The sequence below is a fragment of the Malus sylvestris genome, chromosome 7 (assembly GCF_916048215.2).
Source record: "Malus sylvestris chromosome 7, drMalSylv7.2, whole genome shotgun sequence".
In the NCBI taxonomy this organism is placed as follows: Eukaryota; Viridiplantae; Streptophyta; class Magnoliopsida; order Rosales; family Rosaceae; genus Malus; species Malus sylvestris.
In genome coordinates this window covers 28,544,456-28,569,566 of record NC_062266.1, presented here as the reverse complement: position 1 = coordinate 28,569,566, position 25,111 = coordinate 28,544,456, and the positions used below count along the sequence as shown (strand labels likewise).

The following is a 25,111-nucleotide window of genomic DNA, read 5'->3' as shown; positions in this document are numbered from 1 at the left end:
GAACCAATATAATGAAAATGTTTTGTCCCCAGTATTATGAAAAATGTTTTGTCCCTAGTATTATAAAAAATGTTTTGTCCCCAATGCCAAATGAGGCCGAGAGCAACACTGAGCAGGAAACAACTAATTAAATGTATGGAATGTAACAAACACCTAATTAAAACATAACATCTAATATGGTTATTCAATTAAAGGTTATTTTTATATTTGTGGTGCGGTTTGGTTTCGGTGAAGTTTTCAAAAGCTAAAATCGAAACCAAATCATTTTCCTACATTGCGGTTCGGTTTCAAAACTGCAAAACCAAACTGTTCGGTGCGGTTCGATTTGGTTCGTGTTTCGGTTTCAGTTTTCGGTTCCAAGTGCCCACCCGATTATCCACACATTTTTAGGGTTAAAATCTAAAATTTTTCAGCCAGAATATTTAGGTTTTAACTCAAAAATAGCTTTTCTCCTCCAATCTTTCTGGATTAAATTTTTAGTTCGAAATCGAGCTATATTGGCACTGACACACCCCGTCCCGAAGGAGGGCATGCTGATTACGTCACGTGACCCACTGGGAAGTTGCTCGTGAGTTCCCAGAAACAAAACTGTGAGGACGTGGTTGGGGCCCAAAGCGGACAATATCGTGCTACGGTGGTGGAACGGGCCCGGAAAGTGATCCGCCCCGGGCCGGGATGTGACAAGCGGACACCAGGAAAATGACGAAGCCATAAAGTATAGTGATGTAGAAAATGTGAATAAATTTGACCCTAAAAGTGTCTAAATATAAGAGTGCGCTTGTGAGTGGACATGAACCCATTTCACACATGATGTCAGAGCACAAGTAAAGTACAGTAAAATTAGAATAAGAACTATACCATCAGGAGTAATCTACGATATCAATGTTTGCCAAAAATCCTCGTCGACACAAACATTGCCACTAAATCCTAGAAGGGTGAAAAACAAGAGTGAGTGGGCCTAAAAATAAAGCTTTGTAAAAACCTTTTTGAAAACTTAAAACCCTTCACTGTAAAATAAGTATAGTTTCCAAATACAACATACTACGTTTAGTATGAAAATACTTACCATAGCCATCAATACCTCAAATATGCAATACTTCACAATAATTCGTAAATAAGTATATAACTTACAGTAATCACAATATCTCATAGAAATAAACATATCATATCGAGTGCTCATCGACATATGCTGACACACGAGTTCATGCAGAGATATTCTAACATGAACATGACTAGGTGTAATAATAATTTATGCTTTAGTACTACAATCACATGAAGACTGGCGTTATGCTCATCACATATGAGTCCTATTGCCTATAGCAATATAGGATAGAACTGGCACCTACAATGAAACCAAAGTGAGCGTATGGTGCGATGTAAACATACACGTGAAGCCTGACCCTGGCCCGGGCGAGTACAAACACCAGTGTAGCACATGATGAGTAGGTAACGTGAATATGGTCATGCCACAGAAATGTCGTAAATATAATTAAAGCATCCCATAATAGTATACATACTTGTGCATCTAGTAGGATTTATAATAATTTTCTAATTCTCATCAATACAACATTTCTTATAAACGTTAATTTAATTATGGCATCATATATATACACACACACACAACGCATCTGAGTTCACCCACAAACGTTTTTAACACTATAAATACCCACCAAAAAGTAAAAGGACTAGGAAAAGGAAAGCCTTAGACAACCCCAGCACTCCTCCCCACCACCAACACTACTCACCGTATATCATGATATTCATGGATTCAAACTCCAACCCAAATACCAATTTGAAATATTTTCAACTGCCAATATATATTTTAGCTTATTTCAAAATAACCGATTGGCAAGTAATTCCCTCCAACCACTACGAGTAGCAATGAGATTGTATCTGCGGTGGGAGAGAGACAGAGATGCATGAAGCGACAAAAAGGTTCAACATTTTATGTAATTACATCAGGTTCAATTTCAACAAAAGAGGGGTAGTCGATCCACCCTGTGTTGTTAGTTTTATGAGGGTAAAATAGGACTTTAATATTTATATTGCTGCTCGATCCACCCTATTGTCTTATTTCTCCACCTACATTCTAACACTATTATTCCTAAATATAGTTAAATTCATTTTTAATATGTTTTTTTTTATCTATTAGAGTCATGTTAGTTTTTTATACAACTGTCTCAACGAATTTGTAGTATTTTTTCATTTTCTATAACATCCTAGCTTTGTAGTCGTTTATTTGTCTGTTAGTTATGTCTACTCAAATTTTCAACTTGGTGTCAGCGTGGTTTTAATCCTTCGAGATTTAATCTACTTCTTTTGTTTGGTATCAATTTGCCTGTCGCCTGCATTCGCTGCCCCACCACCACTGCTGCTCAACCCAAGAACCACAAACTCGGATCGAGTTTGTCCTCACCCTCTGCACTCTCTCCGTCTGCTTGTACCCAAATTCGTTCTACCACCATTGCAATCTGAGGAACTTCCGCATCGTCGCCGCTCTGATATGCACTTCACCAGCTGCATCACCACACTATTTCCCGCACTACATCTGCACCCTTTGCACACCGCTCGTTTTGCACTGGAGTTGCTTTGATGCTGCACTTGTAAACAGAAAAGAAAAGGCAACGAAAGGAAAAAAAAAAACAGAAAAAAAAAAAAGAGGGAAAAAAAGGAGGAAAGAAAAAAAAGAAAAAAGAAAAGGAGTAATGCTAAGGATTAAACTTGCAAACTAAATGATGTGTTATCCACCAATAAGAAATAAACACATTAATCAACACTTAAGTAATAATCTAATCATTAACTTTCATGTCACTTAATTTACAAAATTTAATCTACACATTTAGTCTTTTTTACATTTCTCAAAGAAAAAAAAAGGAGGAGGAAAGGGAGGAAGAAAGGAGGAAAAAGACAAAATGAAAATAGAAAAATAGTTGTTTGTTTTTGAGGTTTTGAGACCCACACCGGCAAGGAGACAAGGTTGGCGTTTTTTTTAAGTCTTTTAAGGCCCGCACACGGGCTGTTAGTTTGTTTGAATGATTTGGTTGCTCATTTGCTTGAATTGTTTGAAGTTTGTTGTTGCTTTTCTAACACAATGATTGTTCGAATGTGGATTGTTGATCACTACGTTCTGTACATGGTGAACAAACGTTTTCTTTTGTTCGGTAGTTCGCACTTGGCTATAGGGAAGTTTGCACTGGTATTGGAATTGGCAATGATACTTGCACTGGTACTGGCATTAGAATTTTGCACTAGCACCGACGTTGGAATCTTGCATTGGTATTGGCGTTAGAATCTTGTAGTTGCACTGGCTTTCGTATGAGAATTAGCATCTAAAGTTAGCATAATGGAATTTGCATCCATATCTGTTTGTTGGCGAACTCATGTTGTGTATCGTTTTGAGTTTAACGGGAGTGTTGAAAAATATTAGTAATTCGATTTATTTTAATGTTTGGTTTTTTGGGCCTAACCCATTAGTATTAGGGTTTCATTTCCTTGCTTATTAGGGTTATATATATATATATATATATATATATATATATATATATATATATGTATATCATATTTTGTAACCCCAGACAATAACAAGTCACTCAGAATGTTGTCCATTCGAGTTATGTAACCATTTCGGCGAATTTGGAGTATTCTTTCTTTTTCCATAATATTCTAGTTTTGTATTCTGTTTGTTCATCCGTTTGTTATGTGTACTCTGATTGTTAGCATACAACTCCGAAGGCCGAGTCAGGGTTTCCTTGCAGAGATTCTAGTTATCCTTGATTTTATCTCTGTTTATTTATTTATTTTTCTCATCATGTGATACAAAATGACATTGAACCAGTTACAAGATAAACTCTCTCCATTAATGATTCTGAGATTGAAAGACAACTGATTCTAACGATAAAATGTGTTTAACCAAGCCATCCAAGGATTGGTACGACGAGCCACCTTGTTTGAAGCAAAGATTAGCTTTCTCCTTTAGCTTCAAGGCTCTTTCTCTGATCTCTTCCCCTTCTTTTTCCACCACTAGCTTTCTAATTGTTCTTTCAATCTCACCTCTCTCCATCCCATTCTCTAACTGTAACCCTACCTTCCAACCATCACTTGCAAATCTTGCATTCACCATTTGATCAGTAAAACATGGCATACAAATCATAGGGACCCCCTCACAAACACTCTCCAGTGTCGAGTTCCAGCCGTTATGAGTCCAAAACGCTCCAATTGCTGGATGGGCGAGCACCTCCTTCTGAGGTGCCCATTTGACAATGTGACCCCTCCCATTCAAAGTCTCGAGAAACCCGCTCGGAAACGGCTCTGATGTTTGGACTAACCCGGGCCGAACCACCCACAAGAAGGGCTGATTGCTGTTGGCTAGCCCCCAAGCTATCTCTGAAAATTCAGCTTCCTTCATTGCAGCAATGCTCCCAAAACTAACATAGACAACAGATTTTGGTGCTTGAGTGTCCAGCCACGAAATGCAACTGCGGTCTATTGAGAATAAATCACTTGAAGAAGATGTAGGGTAAAACTTGTGAAACGGGCCTATTGGGAAAACTGGAATGTTGGGGAGTTCTTGGTTTATTCTGGCCAGTGCATGTTCTTCAAGGTCTTCAAAAGTGTTGAAGATAACTCCACATGAAGCTTTGGCTCCGTTTGACAGGCCAGATACTAGTTTGCTATATTCCTCTGTGATGCATCTGTTGATCAATGGAAGGTCTTTGACTTTGATAGGTGGAAACTCTATCACCGGCTCTTCTAGTCGAGACTCTTAAGACAAATTAAAAATACTTAATTAGTTTGTTCGATATGATAATGTTAGTGAGAAACATTTAAAGATTCAAACTACAGAAGCATCCTTGACTTATATTATAACAAGTGGGTGCAATAACAATTGAGTTCACTAGTTATTTTCCTTCAAAACAGGGCTTTAAGTGGTTTTGCCCATGAACGGTAGATTTGAGGGGATTATTTGTGAAGAACACAGTTGAAAGGGAAAATTATTTGTCCTACTGTGATGGTAAATAAGTTATATATAATTAGATTTCTTTTGACAAGGCGCAATGTTTTAAACTACTCTAATCTACAAGGAGATACATTGAGTTTGGGTGCAAGTGAGTATGTACACTGTCATGAATAACTGGTCTAACCGATTAGTTCAAGCAACATGTAAAAGGCTAATAGCATATAATCATGAAATTTTTTGTCGGACTCATGGGTTTTACTAGATCAGTTTTTACTAGTGTGGAAAGAGGGTTCAAACTTGATGCAAAGAAGAGCGCTCACACTGTTTCTAGTTAACTTGGCCGCGTCAGGTTCTACCATATCAACCTTAGGCCTGAGGCAATTTTAAGATGGTACAAATTTACCATTAAATCTGCATCTTACCAACCAATTACCAAGAAAGAAAGAAAAGCAAGAAAACCAAACCTTGAAGAGGGAGGTACCCCTTTTCCCTCAGAAGCGAAAAGGCAGCAAAAACAGCAAAAGAAGAAGCACCCCCCGTCCTCAACACAATCCTTGGGATCTTAAGGCTGTCAGCAACAGATTCAGTGAAGAAATGGATAACATCAGAGATCAAGCAAGCAACTGGCTCGTCCGATGCATCCGATAACAACCTAACCAAACACTCCCTAAAAGGCTCAATACATTTAGCATTCAGTAGAGAAAGAAGGAGAACAAGATCCTTCGTGGCTGCCTCGGATTCGGATAAGCCGTCGGGGATGGAGTGGAAGGTGAAATGTGGATAGGTTGAAGGGTTGAGGGAGTTGAAGTGGGTGTGTATGATGGTTATGGAGAAGCCTTTCAAGTGCAGAATATTGGCCAGCTCTAGCATAGGGTTTATATGGCCTTGCAAGGGCAGTGGGAATAGTACCAATCTCCTGCCCTTCCTTTCCTCCATAGTTGTAAGTTTGTCACTCTCTTCGTTTCTCCTCAGTAGTTACTCACTTATATCTTTCTCACTGCTTATAAGGCGAGGAGGACGAATCTCTCCTCCTTCTCTTACTTGAATAGTTACGATTATGTTACATTAATATTTTATATTTATTTTTAGGATAAATTACATAATAACCTTTTAAATTTGAGGTCTATTACAACTCCATACAACATCTTTAAAACATTTCACTTTTATACCCCACATACTATTTTATTTCAAAATAATACATCCGTTAGATTTTTCATCTATTGGACTGTTAAATGCTGACATGACTGCCACATTTGTACCGATGTGACTGTCACGTGGTAAAAAAAAATAATTTTGTATACATTAAAAGGTCGTACCCAGTGCACAAGGCTCCCGCTTTACGCAGGGTCTGGGAGAGGTGAATATCGGCTAGCCTTACTCCCATTTATGGAGAGACTGCTCCCAAGTCTCGAACCCGAGACCTTACCCCCATTATAATATTAACCCTATTTAAAAATAAATAAATAAAATAAATAAAATAAAATAAACACCCGAACCCATTTCCCCTTCCTTCCCCCTCACCTCTTTGCAACCCCTATTTACAAAATCCACCGCTCAGACCGCGGTTCATCCCCATTGAAACCCTCCCCAATCCACGCCATTCATCTTCTCCCCTCCCTTTGGCTTTTTTCAACTAGTTTTCTTTTGCAATCGCCAGTCCCACACCGTGCTTCCTCTTCTTCTTGATTTTTCTCCTATCCAATTTTCTTTTCCAATTTCTCCCAGAGATCTGAAATCCACAAAATGCTAACAGAAATGGCAGCCATCACCACCTCAATAAAAGAAACTCAAACCCACCAAACCAATCCGTTGGTGACGTTCTGGCAAAGGCTAGCAACCTAGTGGCGCATGCGCTGTGCAAGGTGACGTAGCGGCAAGTAAGGAAGACAAAGAGTGTGGCGAGGTGGTTGCCGGAAAAGAGGATGTTGCTAGGAAGAAGACGAGGTAGTGCAGAAGACCGGTGAGGAAGTAAGCGACGTTGCAATTGAGGACGAAGTTCCGGAATTAGGTCTTGCGGACGGCGAATATGGTCAGGGTCGGAGAGAATAGTGAAGTGGAGAGGACGACGATGGACAGTACACCCCTGCATGTTCTTTTTCCGCAGTCGAGCGCTCTCTCACTCTCACACGCCTCTCCTCTTTCTTCCTCCCTTCATTTCTCTCACTCTCACATCTTCTTCTTCACTTGAGGGCTTGCCCTCCAGTTCCTTCTTCGCCACTGTTTTGGTGGGACCCGCGCTGAGGGGTGCGCGGGTGGAGGGGATGAAGGGGTGGAAGGGATGGATAAAGGGTTGGAGGGGATGGACAGACAAGAAGGAAGAGATGGGTAAGGGGGTGGGGGTGGGATGTGGGGTTGCGGGGAAGGATTTCTGGGTTTGTGTTTTTCTTTTTTTTTTTTAAATTTTAAATAGGGTTAATATTATAATATTTATAAGGGTAAATTACATAGTAACCCTTTAGGTTTAAGGTCTATTACAACCCCATACAACATCTTTAAAACATTTCACTTTCATACCTTAAGTACTATTTTATTTCAAAATAATAAATCCGTTAGATTTTTTATCCATTGGTCTGTTAAATGCTAACGTGGCTGCCACATTTATGCTGACATGGCTACCACGTGGCAAAAAAAAGTTTTTACATTAAAAATATTATAATATTAACTCTATTATAAAAAAAAATAAAAAAAATAAAAAAAGCCCATACCCAGGTCCCTTCCTTCCCCCTCACATCTCTGCAACCCTTGCCCTCTCTTCCCTCGACCCACTTCTCCCTCCACCTCTCCAATGGCTTCCTCCTCCCTATCCCTCCTCCCCCCCCCCCCCACAATGCCTCAAGGAGCTCGCTGCCGACAAGGCCGTCGAGTACGTCAAATCCGAAATAGTCCTCGGCCTCGACACCGACTCCACCGCCGCATTCGTGGTCTCCAAGCTCGGCGAGCTCGTCAAATATGATGAATTGAAGGACATTATTGGAGTCCCGACTTCCAAGGGCACGGAGGACCAAGCTCGCCAGTTGGGTTGAAGGCGCCGATAAGGTCGACCCAAATCTCAATTTGGTCAAAAGGCGCGGCAGAGCTCTGCTGAGGGAGAAGATGGTGGAGGCGGAATAAAATGGACCAACTAGGAAGGTCTGGGAACAAACAAGCACTGATGTATTGTAGATTGTAGAAAATTAGGTGAGCCGAGTGTGGATGTTACTTAGTAATGGGCGGTTTTGGATGACGAGATGCCCTTCTAATTTTCTATCCGACGGTGTTAATTTGTAAGTTGTTGCTTGTGCAAACAAGGATAAGTGTGAGAAGTTTGTGGTGGGTTTTTTGGATGGGAAGGGGAGGTGAACAACTGGGTTTTGGGTGAGGTAGGGTGGGGGATGGGGTGTTTGGGTTGCAGGGAAGGAGATGGCTCAAGGAAGAATATGGTTTTGTTTTTTTGTTTTTTTTTAATAGGGTTAATATTATAATATTTTTAATGTATAAAAAATTATTTTTTTTGCCACGTGGCAGCCACATCAGCAAAAATGTGGCAACCACGTTAGCATTTAACAGACTAATGAATGAAAAATCTAATGGAGCTATTATTTTGAAATAAAATAGTACGTGAAGTATGAAACTAAAATGTTTTAAAAGTGTTATATGGGGTTGTAATAGACCTCAAACCTGAAGGCCTACCATGTAATTTACCCTATTTTTAATGTATAAAAAATTATTTTTTTGCCACGTGGCAGCCACATCAGCATAACTGTGGTAGCCACATCATCATAAATGTGGTAGCTACATCATCATTTAACAGACCAATGATGGAAAATATAACGGAGATATTATTTTGAAATAAAATAGTACGTGAGGTATGAAAGTGAAATGTTTTAAAGATGTTGTATGAGGTTGTAATAGATCTAAAACCTAAGGGGTTACTATGTAATTTACCCTTATTTTTATGTAGAGACAATAAACAAAGTGTTACTGCTAAATACTAATTAGACTGTCGTCACCCCCCCTCCCCCCCGAGGCAAAGTCTGCAAGTATTAGAAAAGGCCTAACCAAATCAAATAGAGTTTGAGTAAATAACAATGAAACAAATTGATATATTTCTATCATTTTGTAACAAAATATTGTCAACCAAAATAAACCAATTTTTACAAATTAAGGTACCCTAGTCAATATCCATTTCACATTCATCACCTAGAAAAACCAATACTGAAGCCTTCAGTACCTTACCCGTCATCGGCGCCTAAGAAAAGTAATAATCGCCCAAACAAAGCAATTGAAGACAAAAAACATACATATCTGAATCTGATTTACATGCATACACAGGAACCAATATAATGAAAATGTTTTGTCCCCAGTATTATGAAAAATGTTTTGTCCCTAGTATTATAAAAAATGTTTTGTCCCCAATGCCAAATGAGACCGAGAGCAACACTGAGCAGGAAACAACTAATTAAATGTATGGAATGTAACAAACACCTAATTAAAACAGAACATCTAATATGGTTATTCAATTAAAGGTTCTTTTTATATTTGTGGTGCGGTTTGGTTTCGGTGAAGTTTTCAAAAGCTAAAATCGAAACCAAATCATTTTCCTACACTGCGGTTCGGTTTCAAAACTGCAAAACCAAACTGTTCGGTGTGGTTCGATTTGGTTCGTGTTTCGGTTCCAAGTGCCCACCCGATTATCCACACATTTTTAGGGTTAAAATCTAAAAATTTTCAGCCATAATATTTAGGTTTTAACTCAAAAATAGCTTTTCTCCTCCAATCTTTCTGGATTAAATTTTTAGTTCGAAATTATTAGAGAATAAATTTAGGTTTTTTTAAAAAAAATAAAAAAGTATGTAGACTATCTGACACACCCCGACCTGGGATGTCCACTTAGACTCCAAATCGAGCTATACTGGCGGACACCAGGAAAGTGACGAAACCATAAAGTGTAGTGATGTGGAAAATGTGAATAAATTTGACCCTAAAAGTGCCTAAATATAAGAGTGCACTTGTGAGTGGACATGAACCCATTTCACACATGATGTCAGAGCACAAGTAAAGTCCAGCAAAATTAGAATAAGAACTATACCATCAGGAGTAATCTACGATATCAGCGTTTGCCAAAAATCCTCGTCAACACGAACACTGCCACTAAATCCTAGATGGGTGAAAAATAAGAGTGAGTGGGCCTAAAAATAAAACTTTGTAAAAACCTTTTTGAAAACTTATAATCCTTCACTGTAAAATAAGTATAGTTTCCAAATACAACATACTACGTTTAGTATGAAAATACTTACCATAGCCATCAATACCTCAAATATGCAATACTTCACAATAATTCGTAAATAAGTATATAACTTACAGTAATCACAATATCTCATAGAAATAAACATATCATTTCGAGTGCTCATTGACATATGCTGACACACGAGTTCATGCAGAGATATTCTGACATGAACATGACTAGGTGTAATAATAATTTATGCTTTAGTACTACAATCACATGAAGACTGGCGTTATGTGCATCACATATGAGTCCTATTGCCTATAGCAATATAGGATATGATTTGCACCTACAATGGATCCAAAGTGAGTGTATGGTGCGATGTAAACATACACGTAAAGCCTGGCCCTGGCCCGGGCGAGTACAAACACCAGTGTAGCACATGATGAGTAGATAACGTGAATATGGTCATGCCACAGAAATGTCGTAAATATAATTAAAGCATCCCATAATAGTACACATACTTGTGCATCCAGTGGGATTTATAATAATTTTCTAATTCTCATCAATACGACATTTCTTATAAACGTTAATTTAATTATGGCATCATATATATATATATACACACACACACACACTATATAAAAGAAAAGACCCACTCATAGATACTTGTGAGGTCGAAGATATTCGAACTAGGAAAGCCAGAGTCTACGATGGTAATCACACCTAAGTATAATATTGGGTCCCATTAGTAAAACTCAACTAAAAAGATAAAATTGGGAAAACAGAGTGCAGATTTGGAATCAGAGCGTTGAAATACACTAAAAATGGTCCTGGGTAATTTTAGTAGAAAGTAAATGAAAAGTTAACCCAAAAAGTCAACTGAGCCGCCGAGCCAGTCAACTACGTTAAAACTTCGGAATTTCACTAAATGGATGTCAAAAACGGACTCGGGGCGTCAAAATTAGCCTAGGAAGGCTTTCGAGAAAATTTCGAAAAAATCAACACAGGGAATATTCCAAATTCGGTTTTGGGAGTGGGTTGGGTCAGACGGGTCAGATCCCCGAGTTTGGGCCCGGGTCGGATCCAGGTTTGGATCTATTTTTTTCCTATCGGGTCGGGTTGACTCGTTTGGGCTTGCAAGTTGAACCCTTCGGAGCAAAACGAAGAAGAAGGCCAAAATTGTAGAGGATTACTGGAAAACTTTAAATAGCTATAACAGGTTCAAAACTCAACTAAAACTAAAAAATTAAAAATCAAAATGAAGTTAGGGAGATAAGGATTCGAATTACCCATTCAAGGCCCAGCCGTGAACGGAGTTGGCTGGAAACGGCTCGAAGCAGTCGAGTTCTCACCTGAAAACAAGGGAGAGTTTACCCTGAATTGATATGCATCAAAACTTCAACATTTCTCTCAAATATGGCAAGAATCATATACAAAATAGTGATCTAAAATGATTGACATCGATTTTTAGGTTTACCTTAGCCTGAATCGTGAAGGATTTGTCAGATGTTATTATGAACAGTGACAATGGCCACTAAGCACAACAAGCTTAATTTCTAGTTTTAGTGTTTGGACAAGGAAAGAGAGTAGGAGTTGGTGGCTTGGATGTCTTTAACTTTCGCAGGAGTTTGAGAGCTGGTGGTCTCAGTTCTTCCACGGAAATGATATGAGGGTGTCTAAGAGCAACTCCAGTGTAGGAGCCCTCCTCCCAGGCTATTCACTATTTAATCCACCTAGTGAAAAGTAACTGTCCTTAATGAATAGTGCATTCCCCTGGCAATTGTCTTTTGCATCTCCACCCCTGCACTGAATAGCCCTGGCAATTGGCAATAAAATATTAGTATTTTTTTATTTATAAAATAATACATTATAATTTTATTTGTAATTTTGGATAAGATTTTTAATCGTTCTCGTTGCGCCACGTGTCATTATCTGAAAAGCCAATAGCAATAAAATTTTTGTATTTTTGTATTTATAAAATAATTCAAAAGAATTTTATTTGTTATTTCGGATAAGATTTTTAATCGTTCTCGTTGCGCCACGTGTCATTATCTGAAAAGACAATTATTGGTGATGGATTTCTGATAAGATTTTTAACCAATCACGTCGTGCCATGTGTCACAATCCGATTATAATCTTTGAGGATAGATTTCCACCAGATTTTTAACGAATGACGGCATGCCATGTGGCATTATCTACAACCTAATCCTTTCTGAATCCTCCATATAATCCACCATCCATCCTCATAAATCTCACACCAATTTTCTCAAGATCTCTATCATTATTCATAGTTTCTGCTTCCTTCTTCGCCAAAATCCCTATCATTATTCATAGTTTTTGCTTCATTCTTCACCAAAATCTCTATCATTATTCATAGTTTTTGCTTCCTTCTTACAATGTCTTCTTCTTCTTCTTCAAAGATGATGTGGGAAATCGATCAAGAAGAGGAAGAATTGTTTAACCAATCAGAAGGAATGATCAATGTTGGGGATTGGGCCCAAAATGAGATGGAAGAGGATGACGAGCGTAGACGGAGAGATGACGAATCAAGAATGGCAGGAGCCTCACAATCCCGTCGAGTCGTCCAAGCTGTGGCTCATATATGCAGGCCCAATCGTGCTATTTGAGTAGTCATTTTGTTGGAAAAAAATTGGATTGAAACTTTGAGAGAAAGATAGGAATGTGGTTGAAAGTAGTTGAGAAAATATGAAATTGTGGTGTAGGGTAGAAGATGATAAGAAGGTATTTATAGAAAAGTAAAATCAAAATTTTTTTATAATTTTTCATAATTTTTTTTTGGATTTTTAAGAATTCTTTACATTTTTTTAAATTTTTATTCACCTAATTAATCTCAGCCGTTGGATTTAAAAAAATTTTAATTCCAACACTCCAGATTGTGCCACGTGTCACAACGGTAACATTTTAGTTTTTTAAACTGTTTTTTTTTAATTTACAAAGCCTAATAACGTGGACCGTTGATCTTAGATCAAACAGATGAAATTAAATGATATTTTTAAATGTTTTTTACCGTTGGAAATCCAACGGTCTATAAAATATGACCGTTTCAATCGAACGAACATGGGGAAGCCACGTGGCTTCCCCAACGGTAACAATTAAACTGAGCGTCGCGGGCCCCAGGCCTGTTTTTTTGTCGGAAGACGCGCGCCCACGTGCGCGTGACACGCATGGGCCTGACGCAGCCCTTGGGCTCTCGGGTTGGCAATCCTCGACGGGCCTACTCCTCGGGCCTCTCCTGTTGCTCGGGTTTCCTAACGCTGGAGGTCATCCCCCCAGCAATTTGTTACTGTTTGGAGGCCTGGCCCCCGAGCAACCTCTCCCGCTGGAGATGCTCTAAGAGAATGACAGCTAAGGGAGAGCGAGATAGATGAAGTGAGGGAAAGAGGAACACGCGACAGAGAATGAGTGGTGAGTTTGTGATGTGTGGGCCCCACGGGCCAAAAATAAATTATTAAAATAATAAAATATCTCACTAATAATTGTTAAAATAATAATATAATAATATAATAATTATGAGAAATAATAAATAGTAATTTTTACATAAGTATTATTTAGATTTGTAGTTCTGTAAAACCTCCAACGTAATTTCGATTTCGATTTTGCCTGTGCTTATGCGTTCGTACCATCAAGTACTTCGAGAATACAGTAAAACAATGGCTCATACGAGTCATAAAATAATGGTCAATGGAAGTCAATAATCTCACCTCTAGGGCATTTTTGTCAATTCACACTTTTAAAATTTATAAAGTTGTAAAATTATGGACGGGTTATTACACTATCATAATTTAATTTTGTAAACATTTTAACCTAAAAAAATTTAGATTCCGATAAATATTAAAAAAATCACTAAATCGTCGAAACAAGGCATTGCACCTAGCCGTTGATTTAATTTTGGACCGTTAGATTTTATCATATTCCGTCTCACTCGTTGGATTTAATGTATTTATAAATTTAAAATTTAAAATTATATATTTTTGAATCTGGATTGTTGGTGATCCAATGGTTCAATAATCTATGCCATCAGATAGAAATAAATGAGATGAGATTGCATATGGGTGGCCGACAACCCCATCAGGTTGGGCCCCACTTCCCCTTAAAGTTGTCCTCTTTTCCTTGCTTTTGGCGTGTTGCCCTGCTTTTAGCACGTCCACTAGCACGCTCTCTCTTTTTCTCAGCACATCTACGCACACAATGGACCAGGAATTTTGACTCTGACCGGTTTCTTGTGTTAAATTTGCTCCTAAAATAAGTTTTAACGCAAAACTCAATTTTGGCTCAAAGGTTTGAGTGAGTTGAGATGGATTTAGAAGCTAAATTTTGAGTTTTATTCTAGAATTAGAGTGAGTCTTAGAAATCAAGAGATAAAGTTAAATAGAAATATGAGAAAAAGGAATGTGTGTGTGAGCAAAGTAAAAGCAATTGAAAGGATATGTGAGCTAAGTATAAGCAAATACTAAAATAATAGTTTCTTACCCAGTTGCATTATCCTTTAGAGCTCTACCCCGTTCCAATTGCCAAGGGAATTGGCAATTGAATCCCCCAAAACACAAAACACCCTCTCCACCCTAGTCCAAAAAGTCGGGCTATTCGTGCGCCCATCCATTCTTGACCACGCAATAGAGTAAGAATTGTCCGTGTTTGCGCCTGAGTCTATACGACATCAGGCTGACGTCAACCACATTATATAATTTTTTGCATCATGCACGTGCGCTTCACATGCACTAATGGTGGTCAGTTGCCCAAAACCCAAGCGTTGAGGCCACATTGGCGCACTCACCCCAATTGCCGTTAGATTTGCAACGTGCCAACGGCTATGTATCATATTGTCCATATTTAAAAAAAAAAAAAAAAAAAAAAAAATTATCTTTTTATTATTGGGCTCACGTGGCACAATATGGGTTATTAGATTGCAAAAAGAAAAAAAAATCCAACAATCCATATTAATTAGGTTAGAAAATATTAAAAAAACTAAAAATTATAGAATCATGATACATGGCGCTATAGAATTTGTTAACAATCTAATTGAAAATCTAACCACAAAATTAGTACTCCAGATAATGACATGTGGCATGACGAGATTGGTTAAAAATCATATATGAAATTAAACATAAAATTAGAGTTGTGTTAAGCCTTGACAAAAAAAAGTAAAAAAATAAAAAAAGGAGTTGTGTTAAGCCACCCCATTGTCTTATCACTATACCCACTTTAAAATCTAAATGCCAATGACAAATATCTCCTCTTACAAAATTACATTTAAGGACTTAAAATAACCACTAACATTTTGCCACATCAGCATTAGTTGAAATAGCAGGAAAAAAAAAAGAAAAAAAAATTTAAAAATCAACCCTACTGTACAAACCCAACCAGTCCATATCCGCACGCCTCACTAACAACAGCGTCGATGCCATATTCTCCCTCTTGAAATTCTATCTATTGTTTATGTAGAACTCTATTCTACTGTCTGAGTCTCATAGGTCGACGCCATTGACAGCGACTATGGGTAAAGACAGACACCCGTGCCTGTTAAACCCTTTTCCTGCCCTGATCTCTTGTGCAGTAGCCAAACTAACTTTGTGTCAACGGATATTAGTCATGCTTCCTAGAGAATCGGGTTCGATTTTTACTGAACTTGCACTTTCCTCTTCTTTGAAAATTGGTTTCATATCATGTTAGTAGCATAAGCCTCTTCCTATAAGTAAGATGGACTTTTTCTATCTAAGAACGAATAGGGGAAACAACATTAATGTATTCCTTCTTCAATCTTTGTTGCCCCAAGCCAAGGAGCTTGCTAGCTCATCCCATGGTGGATTTTTTCTTGAGATAAATATATTTACAGATATTTTTTTATGGGAAAAGGAAAATACATTAAAAAGAGAAGCCCCTCACACAATAAAACAAAAGGGCTAAGTTTGCTTCGACAGGAAGACAAGCATCTCAGATCCCAAGATTATCCATTTTCAGCCCATTAGACATCATAGCGTCTGCAACAAAATTCACTTCCCTAAAAACATGCCCCCACTTGATATCTTGGAAAAACGAGGCACACCACCTGATATCTTTAATGATAGACCTCAAGTTCCACTGCGCTTCACAAGCTCCACGAACAACATCAATGATAAGCTTTGAGTCTCCCTCCACAAACACATATGTCATGTTTCTCCTCCTAGCCTAGATTAGGGCTTCATGTAAAGCCATGGCCTCAACAACGTTGACGGTGGAAGACCCAAAACTCATAGCACCACCAAGAATAGGCTTACTATTCCAGTTCCTGATAATGAAACCTTTTGTAGCCAAAGAATTTGACACTGACCCGTCGAAATTTATTTTAACGTATGGGCATGTTGGACAATTCCACTTAATCAAATTATTTTCACTTGTCACCTGTGTATTTTCCCGGCTTTAAACATTGTCCTTGAAGTAGTCATTAACCGTAGCCATAGCACGAAGAAAAGCTCTACTATGGACAAACTTTTTGTTTATGAAAATGCTTCCATTCCTATCATTCCAAATTTGCTCGCAAATAGAAAGAGCTTTGCTTAAATTGCTTACAACATTCAAATGGTGAGAGAGGTTCACAAGCCATTCACTTATCCTGACATTGATATCAAAATTTGATAACGACAAATCAGTGGAACAACTCCAAACCTGCTTAGCATACTGACAGTGGAGGAACATGTGATCAATATCTTCCTCTTGGTCATTGCACATGGGGCACTGAGTATTTATATTAGGAATGAACCTACTTAGCTTCTTTCTAGTTTGCAGTTTACCTTTAATGAGACTCCAGGCAAATAACTTTAGTTTGGGAGGCAAGACTTGCTTCCAAACTCTATTAATAAGGTTTTGAGCTAGGGAAGGGCCAAGATCCTCCATTTGAAGTCAAGTCGCAGATTTTACTGAAAACTTACCATTATTACTAGGCCCCCAAACAACTACATCATCAGAGGAATGAATAGGAATATGAATATTACAGATTTTATTAGTTGCATAATTGTCTATTACCTGATTTAACCTATTCTTATCCCAGTGCCCATCAACAATAAACTCAGTAACCTTGATTCCCCATTGGATTTGATGTCTTTGATTCTCTGGGATGAGATGGAAGAGAGGGTGAGGAAAAACCTAGTTGTGAGTCCAGAACAAGATGTCCTTGCCACCACCCACCTCATACCCTTTCTGATAATGTCTTTAGACCCCAGGATTCCTTTCCAGGCAAGCGAGTGGTTTTGTTTAGCTTTAGTCTCTAGAAACCCATCATGTCTAAGGTATTTTCTCCTGACTATATTAGCCCACCAATTATCCTTATCGAAAAGCACTCTCCAACCTAGTTTAGCGAGACACACCTTATTGAAATGGTCTAGGTTCCTGATGCCTAAACCACCCGCACTATTTGGTCTACAAATTTTCTTCCAACTCACAAGGTTACACTTATGACTATTGCCCCAGAAAAACTGTCTACATTCCCTATTTAATTGGCTTGTTAGTTTATAAGGGCATTTAAAACTAGACATTACATGTTTAGGCATACCTGAAAGGTTTAATTGGGCGATAGTAAGTCTTCCTGCCTTTGAAAGGGTGTGAGCTTTCCAACTTGCAAGTTCTGCTTGAACCTCCTGATCAACTCATTTCCATTTAAAGGGTCATTCCAGAACACAATGTTGTGTATACCGAGATATTTTCCAATGGTGGTCTTATGTTGTATCTGAAGAATGTTAACAATTTCACTTCTTATCTGGTTAGTTGTATTAGAAGAAAAATATAAAGAAGATTTGTTGAAATTTATTTGTTGACCCGAAGCATTTGCAAAACAATATAAAACTTCTAAGACCTTCTTGGCACCCTTGGGAGATGCCCTGGCAAAGATAAGACTGTAACATCCCACATCGACCAACGGAAAAGGGGTGATGTGCCTTATATGTACATGCCCACCTCCATATAGCACGAGGCCTTTTGAGAGCTCATTGGCTTCGGGTTCCATCGGAACTTCGAAGTTAAACGAGTTCGGGCGAGAGCAATTTCAGAATGGGTGGCCCACTAAGAAGTTCTCGTGTGAGTTCCCAGAAACAAAACCCTGAGGGCGTGGTTGGGGCCCAAAGCGGACAATATCGTGCTACGATGGAGCCGAGCCCGGGATGTGTGTAGGGGCCCGGGCTGGGATATGACAATTTGGTATTAGAGCCAATCCTTGGATGGATGTGTGCCGACTAGGACGTCGGGCCCCTAAGGGGGTGGATTGTAAGATCCTACATCGCCCAAAGGTGAGGATCCTATAAGCCTTATATATATATTCCCATCTCTACCTAGCACGAGACCTTTTGGGAGCTCATTAGCTTCGGGTTCCATTGGAACTCCAAAGTTAAGTGAGTTCGCGGGAAAGTATTCCTAGGATAGGTGACCCACTGGGAAGTTCTCGTGTGAGTTCCCAGAAACAAAACCGTGAGGGCGTGGTCGGGGCCTAAAGCGGATAATATTGTGCTACGGTGGAGTCGTGTCTGAGATACGACAATTTGGTATCAGAGCCAATCCCTGGCTGGAATTGCGTCGACGAGGACGTCGGGCCCCTAAGGGGGGTGGATTGTAAGATCCCACATCTCCCAGGGATGAAGATCATGTAAGCCTTATATGTATATTCCCATCTCTACCTAGCACGAGGCTTTTTGGGACCTTACTGGCTTCGAGTTCTATCAGAACTCCGAAGTTAAGCGAGTTCCTGCGAGAGCAATCCCATGATGGGTGACCCACTGGGAAGTTCTCGTGTGAGTTCCCAGAAACAAAACCGTGATAGTGTGGTCGGGGCCCAAAGCGAACAATATCGTGCTATGGCGAAGTCGAGCCCGAGATGTGATGGGGGCCCGGGCCGGGGATGTGACAGAAGACAATTATCTGCAAAGACTAGATTATATACTTTGTAGCAAAAAATGGAGGAGACTAGGCCAATATGGGATTTTGGGGTATACGCTAACTTATTCAACTTCCTAATCAAGGGTTCCATACAAAAAATGAAAATGTAAGGGGATAATTGGTCGCCTTTCCAAATATCTCTACTTGCACAGAAATATCCATGAGACTCAGCATTAATATTAATGGAGAATGAGGCAGAAGATATACATTCCTTAACTAGATTTATCCACTTATGACAAAACCCAAACCTTTCCAACACACATTTGATGTAGTCCCAGTTTAGAAAATCACACGCTTTCAACAAATCTAGTTTGATAGCAAGCTCCCCGGTTCTGCCTTTCTTCCTATTAAAACTTAAGAACAATTCATGAGCAATAAGAATATTATCCTATATTGACCTACCCCGGGCAAAAACACCTTGGTTGGGCGAAATACACACCTGAAGAATGGGCTTTAACCTAGTAATCATGACTTTCATTATAATTTTGTAACTAACATTACAAAGGCTAATTGGGCGATAGTTATTGACGGTTTCTGGATTCTCCACTTTTGGAATTAGGGCAATATTTGTATGGTTGATTAACTTGAGACTTGTATTATTTACAAAAATGTCTTTCACCATATTGCACAATGAAGGTCCCACCTCATCCCAACATTCCTGAAAGAAACTTGCATGGATGTCATCTGACCCTGGGGCTTTAAGACCTCCAATGCTTTTAACAGCATTCCAAATCTCTTCATTTGAAGGTACATCAGTTAACATGATATTTTGATAATTTGAAATGCAAGGTTTTATTACCAGAGTGATCAAGTTGGTGCGATCAGCAATAGTATTAGATCAATTGGTGAATCGTATTTTGAATTCCTACACAAAAACTTGCTCAAAGCCCTCACCTCTATACCACCAAATGCCATTACCATCTCTGATTTTATTGATTTCATTTTGCTTTCTTCTAATCGTAGCACATAATTGGAAAAATCTTGTATTTTTATCTCCATGCTTTAACCAGTTAGACTGGGCTTTTTGCGCCCATATCAGTTCCTCCTTCTTAAGGACGTGAGCATGTTTTTCATTGATTTGAGCCTCTAAGTGAACTTTCTCATGGAAATTGTTAGTAGGGTTTATATTATAATTGAGAGACATAATTTCCTTCTGGACACGGTCCAGCTCACTCAAAATTTTATCCTTTTTCTCCCTAACATACCCAAAAACCGTACGATTCCAATTTTTTAACAAGAAAAGGGAAGGTACCTAAGCAACCCTTAAAATGAAAGAGGGAGAAGCCCCTCCCCGCATTTCCACGCCTTTAGAAACTGTTTAAACTCAGGATGAAGATTCCACATGGCTTCAAATTTGAAGCACTTCCAACTTCGACTAACTTGAGTACCAACGGTATCTAGAAACAAAGGACTATGGTCAGACCCCAGGATAGGATAGTTGTGGAGAAAGCAGTTTTGGTGCAATTCAAGCCAATAGGAATTGGCAACAACCCTATCTAATCTCTAAAAAATAAGCGAGTCATCCTTGTGCTTATTAGTCCAAGTGAAAGGAACACCCGAAGCTTGTAAAGAAATAAGCCCATCATTGTTTAAAAAATTCACAAATTTTGTCATATGAGTACTAACACTTTGATTCCCACCCATTTTTCCTGAATGCAAGTAATATTATTAAAGTCTCCAAGCAACATCCAGGTCTTATCAATAGGGTTTAATGATAAAAACTCATTCCTCAAACTGTCTTGGAGATATTTCTGAGGATAGACATAGACAAAAGTAGCATAGTACTCAATATTTTCACACGCATCTTTAACTAAAGCATGAATATAACTAGGAGAAGCAACAACCACATTTAGATTAAGAGCATTAGCATTCCAACAAATAAAGATGCCCCAGATCTCCCCTCAAGGTTAAAACCAAAAGATTGATAAAAAAACCTTCTAAAACAACCAACAGGGGCCTTGTCTACAACAGTCTTAGTTTTGATAAAACAAAAGAAATCTAGCTTAACCAAGCTATTAAGAAATTAAAATTATTGGTAAAATCAGGTCTTCCCATTCCCCTACAATTCCAAACAATTCCCTTCATCAATCTAACTCCTCAAGATAAGTGGATGGACCAGCCTCATCAATATCCACCTCGCAGACACGTTTTCTTGGACTCATCATTCCAACAGTTGGCCTAGCACTCACGGAAGCCGCCTCAGCCGCAAGCATGGCAGCAACAAAACTTCTCAAGTTCTCCCTAGCTTCAGACTCAACTCTCCCCACGTTTGACATCATTACATCCTGATTTTTTTTATTTTTTATTTTTATCAAAATACATATAGCATCAAGGAAATTCACCTTGCCTAGCCTAAGATCATTATTGTAATAATACTCAAGAAGAAAAAATAACACAACCAAATCATCAAACAAATGTAAATCAGACATATTCCAATTAGTTATGAAATTCAGATCATTTTGAGAACTATGATTTGCATTGCCCCGGTAACCCTTCTTGCTTTCACTTACATGTTAATGCTTCTCCTTTGATTTTCCAGCCTTTCTCCAGTCCTGCACGATATGTGCCTTTGCTACCCATTTTGGCTTAGGGCTAGCAACCACTTCTCTATATGACCTATCATCTCTAGAGTTGTCACCCATTTTTCTCTTGTCCATTTTTTTCTTCCATCTTGGAACAACCGTAGTCCAACCATCCTCATCAGGGCCCATGTCCTCCACACGTTGTCCAAATTCTTCAACCTCATTGTAATCCTCCTCGACAATTGTAGCATTAGGAAAATAGAGCATCACATTCTTTTGCAAACTCGCCTTAACATCATCATCTACAACCACGTCCTCCGGATAAACGGGCGGTTCATCCTAAAAAACTTTGTCAATCATGAAGCAACCATCATCTGCTTTAACTTCAGAGCACACATGCCCCTCAAGCCTCATTCTCCCACAGTAAAAACACACTTCAAATATCTTTTTATAACTAATAAGGATTGGGTAGTCAACCTCATGGTTAACAATGAGGACACGCTTTAGAGGGAAGCGTAAGTCAACTTTTAAAAAAACTTTGACAAACAGGCCATTTAAACCGAAAGTTACCTCATCCACTTTGATCACACGACCTATAGGCTGAGTAATATCTTTGATAATATTCTTCTTTTTGTATTGAACAGGGACTCGAGGTAGATGAGCCCAGACAACCAGCTTGGTAATGACGTCCGTGTCCTTGAAGTTTGTTGTCTACTGTTCCAAGTGGAAAATTTGACCACGAACGTACCATGGTCGATTTCTTATGATGAATTTCAAATCATCCTCATCCATGAATTCAAGCACAAACTATTTCCTTTCGAAATGTTCTAAGAATTAGGTGTTCTTCACCTTATTCTTCCATAAGAGCCCCAACTTCTACTTGATCAAACGGGCAACAAAAGGTTGACCGAACATCTTCCCCCTGAAAACCCTAGAAAACATATGCTCAACATTGATGGAAGACCATAAGTGGGTGTTTACACGAGTCACACCACGCTCCATGGTAAAAGTGCTCATAACCTTTTCAACCATAACCGATTCTTGACCAGGTTGAGGAACAGGAAATGGATTCTCCCAACTATGGATGTAGCTCTCAGAGCAAATTCTAGGTCTACGAGGATTGCTAGAGGAAAAATCAACCAATTGAGGGTTAGACATTCTAAGAGAACCAAGAAATGAGGGATAAGAAAGCAGAAGTTTGATAGGAAGGGGAGGTACCACCGAAACTAGAATATATAGAGACATTTAGGGGGAAACCAACCATCAAAGCACACCAAAAAAATAAAGAAAAACAATAAAAAGGAAATCGAAGAACCTACACTATAGGTCATAATACCAAAACTTAGCCAATTACTGGAAGTGGCAGCCGTATGCGTTAACCCAAAGTCTAAAACATCTTAAAACACCAACCTATAGCCAATGAGAGAACATAAAAAGAGGATAGGGAAGGCCAAACGTCTCCACGACCAGTAGCCCTAAACGAAAGTTAACCAATTCCTACACCCCAAGTAACGCCAGTTATAATTAAAGTTGCAAACAACCACCCCCAAGGCAGCAAGACAAAAATAAAAAAGCATAGAACTTGAAGCATCACTCAACAGCCAAAACCAGCATCAAGAACCATACAACCAAAACAGTAGAAAGACCAACAAGTAGTCAGTAAGCAAAGCATAACGAGAAAACCAAGATAAGGAACCCTAAAGACTCACAATGATTAGACAAACCAAGATAAGGAACCCTAAAGACTCACAATGATTAGACAAACACCACCGATTAGCTACCACAATCATCCAAGAAATCGTTGGAAACCCTAAGAATGGGTGGCTTCGATCCGTTACCTTTGGTGCTCCGCCACCCCTACAGTTGTTTGGGATTTGTTCCTGGGCTCAAGAGGATGCTATAGGTGGTGGTGATCGAAGAAAATTGTTTCAGAAATTGGAGGATCGACGCCAAGAACCCCCGCACCCACCGGTGCGGTTTTCACAATTTCAAAGCCATTTTCATCAATTTTTTGGTGGAATAGGTAGAGGGAAGGTCATAGAGTGTTTCCAGGTGGTTGTTTGACATGGTTTGCCTGAACAATCGATGAAAAACTGTCAGAGAAAGGCAAGAAAACCGGGTCGGGTCGAGGGAGGTTCGAGTTCCCTTCCTTCTCTCCCTCCTCATTTCCCTCATTTCTTCATTTTCTGATTGGTCCATTCCCTTCTCCTTTCCCTCATTTCCCTTCTTTCCCTTCCATCACAACCGTCTTTCTCATTTCTCTTCTTTTCCTTTCATCTCAGCCACACATGTGGCACATCTCAGACTCCAGAAAATCTGGAGTCTTCTAGATGAGACCAAAATTACAAAAATGTCCCTAATTTTAAACGTTAATAGCTCTTTCGTTATAACTCTGTTTCTTCACGAACGGTTTGTGCCTACGCGTTCGTGAGATCAAGGTCTATTCGAAAATATAAAGTGTGACCTTAAACGGTCTATGAATTTTAAATAATTAATTTCCAAACTTCAAACTTTGTAACTATTTTAATTAAAATCTAAATTCAAATAAATTAATATAAATTCCTATAAAATAATGTAAAATCTCAATAATACAAATACGTAGATCATAATAGTGAAATCTAAGAATGGGATTTCACATTCTTCCCCCTTTAAAAAAAAATTTCGTCCTCAAAATTTCCCGTATCAATTCCATGAAACAATTTTCAACATCCAAAGGTATAGGTACCTGGACCTACTACCTAAGCTCTAATACCACTAAAAGTTGTCATGCCCTGATCCTGAACTACGTCCAAAATTGACACGTGACGTCACCAAATATCCGTATATCTAACATACCCCGCCTCTGGGATATGTACCAAGCATAACACATGCCTCGAATTGCGTAGTAATTTTTCATATGCTTTTTGGCTGCATCTAACCTCCTCGTTAGACTGCCTACGTACCCTAAACAGGATCAAGCCATTCGTAGTTCACCATTCACTATACTCGGACATTCATTACATAATTCACCATTACTCAACAATATACAATTCGGCGCATACAACATTTCAAGGAACAATCGACGAAGCGTAATAATAATCTCTAGCCACGTTGGTCAACGAGTCTAATCATAATCATAACAACTACATCTAACAACATGCAATACTCACACCAATCAATAACACATACAATACAACGAAATGCAGGGCTAGAGCAACACGGTTCGGTTGAAGCCTACATTCAAGAAGCTGTCTCAATAAATCAAATCCAATGAACCAATGAGTCACATAATGCAATTTCGGACCACTTAATGAAACCCATCAACATCGGGTTTCAGACCACTCAACGGAACCAAGACACCAAAGGGGATTCTAGACCATTCAACGGAATCCAAACCAAAATACGATTTCGAACCACTCAATGAAATCGCAGAATAAAAGGGATTATGGACCTCTCAACGGAATCCGAGTGGATACGATTCCAGACCACTCAACGGAATCGAGGAGTACAATGGATATGGAACAATGC

At 38.9% G+C, this 25,111-nt stretch overlaps 1 protein-coding gene, 1 long non-coding RNA gene and 1 pseudogene across 2 annotated transcripts; all 3 read right to left on the bottom strand.

Annotated features, from left to right (window-relative positions):
- Nucleotides 1-3,790: 3,790 nt before the first annotated feature.
- LOC126629569 (UDP-glycosyltransferase 76F1-like) lies at nt 3,791-6,256 on the bottom strand. The gene is made up of 2 exons (XM_050299650.1): nt 5,422-6,256; nt 3,791-4,761 (listed from the first exon to the last, which is right to left on the bottom strand). The coding sequence occupies exons 1-2, from the start codon at nt 5,891-5,893 to the stop codon at nt 3,857-3,859; spliced, it is 1,377 nt and encodes a 458-aa protein (XP_050155607.1). The 5' UTR covers nt 5,894-6,256; the 3' UTR covers nt 3,791-3,856.
- A 9,859-nt stretch (nt 6,257-16,115) lies between these two features.
- Nucleotides 16,116-16,889, bottom strand: LOC126630258 (uncharacterized; annotated as a pseudogene).
- Nucleotides 16,890-20,906: 4,017 nt separating this feature from the next.
- Nucleotides 20,907-23,813, bottom strand: LOC126629584 (uncharacterized). The gene is made up of 2 exons (XR_007625798.1): nt 23,355-23,813; nt 20,907-21,367 (listed from the first exon to the last, which is right to left on the bottom strand). It is a non-coding gene; the product is annotated as an uncharacterized LOC126629584 (long non-coding RNA).
- Between the last annotated feature and the right edge of the window lie 1,298 nt (nt 23,814-25,111).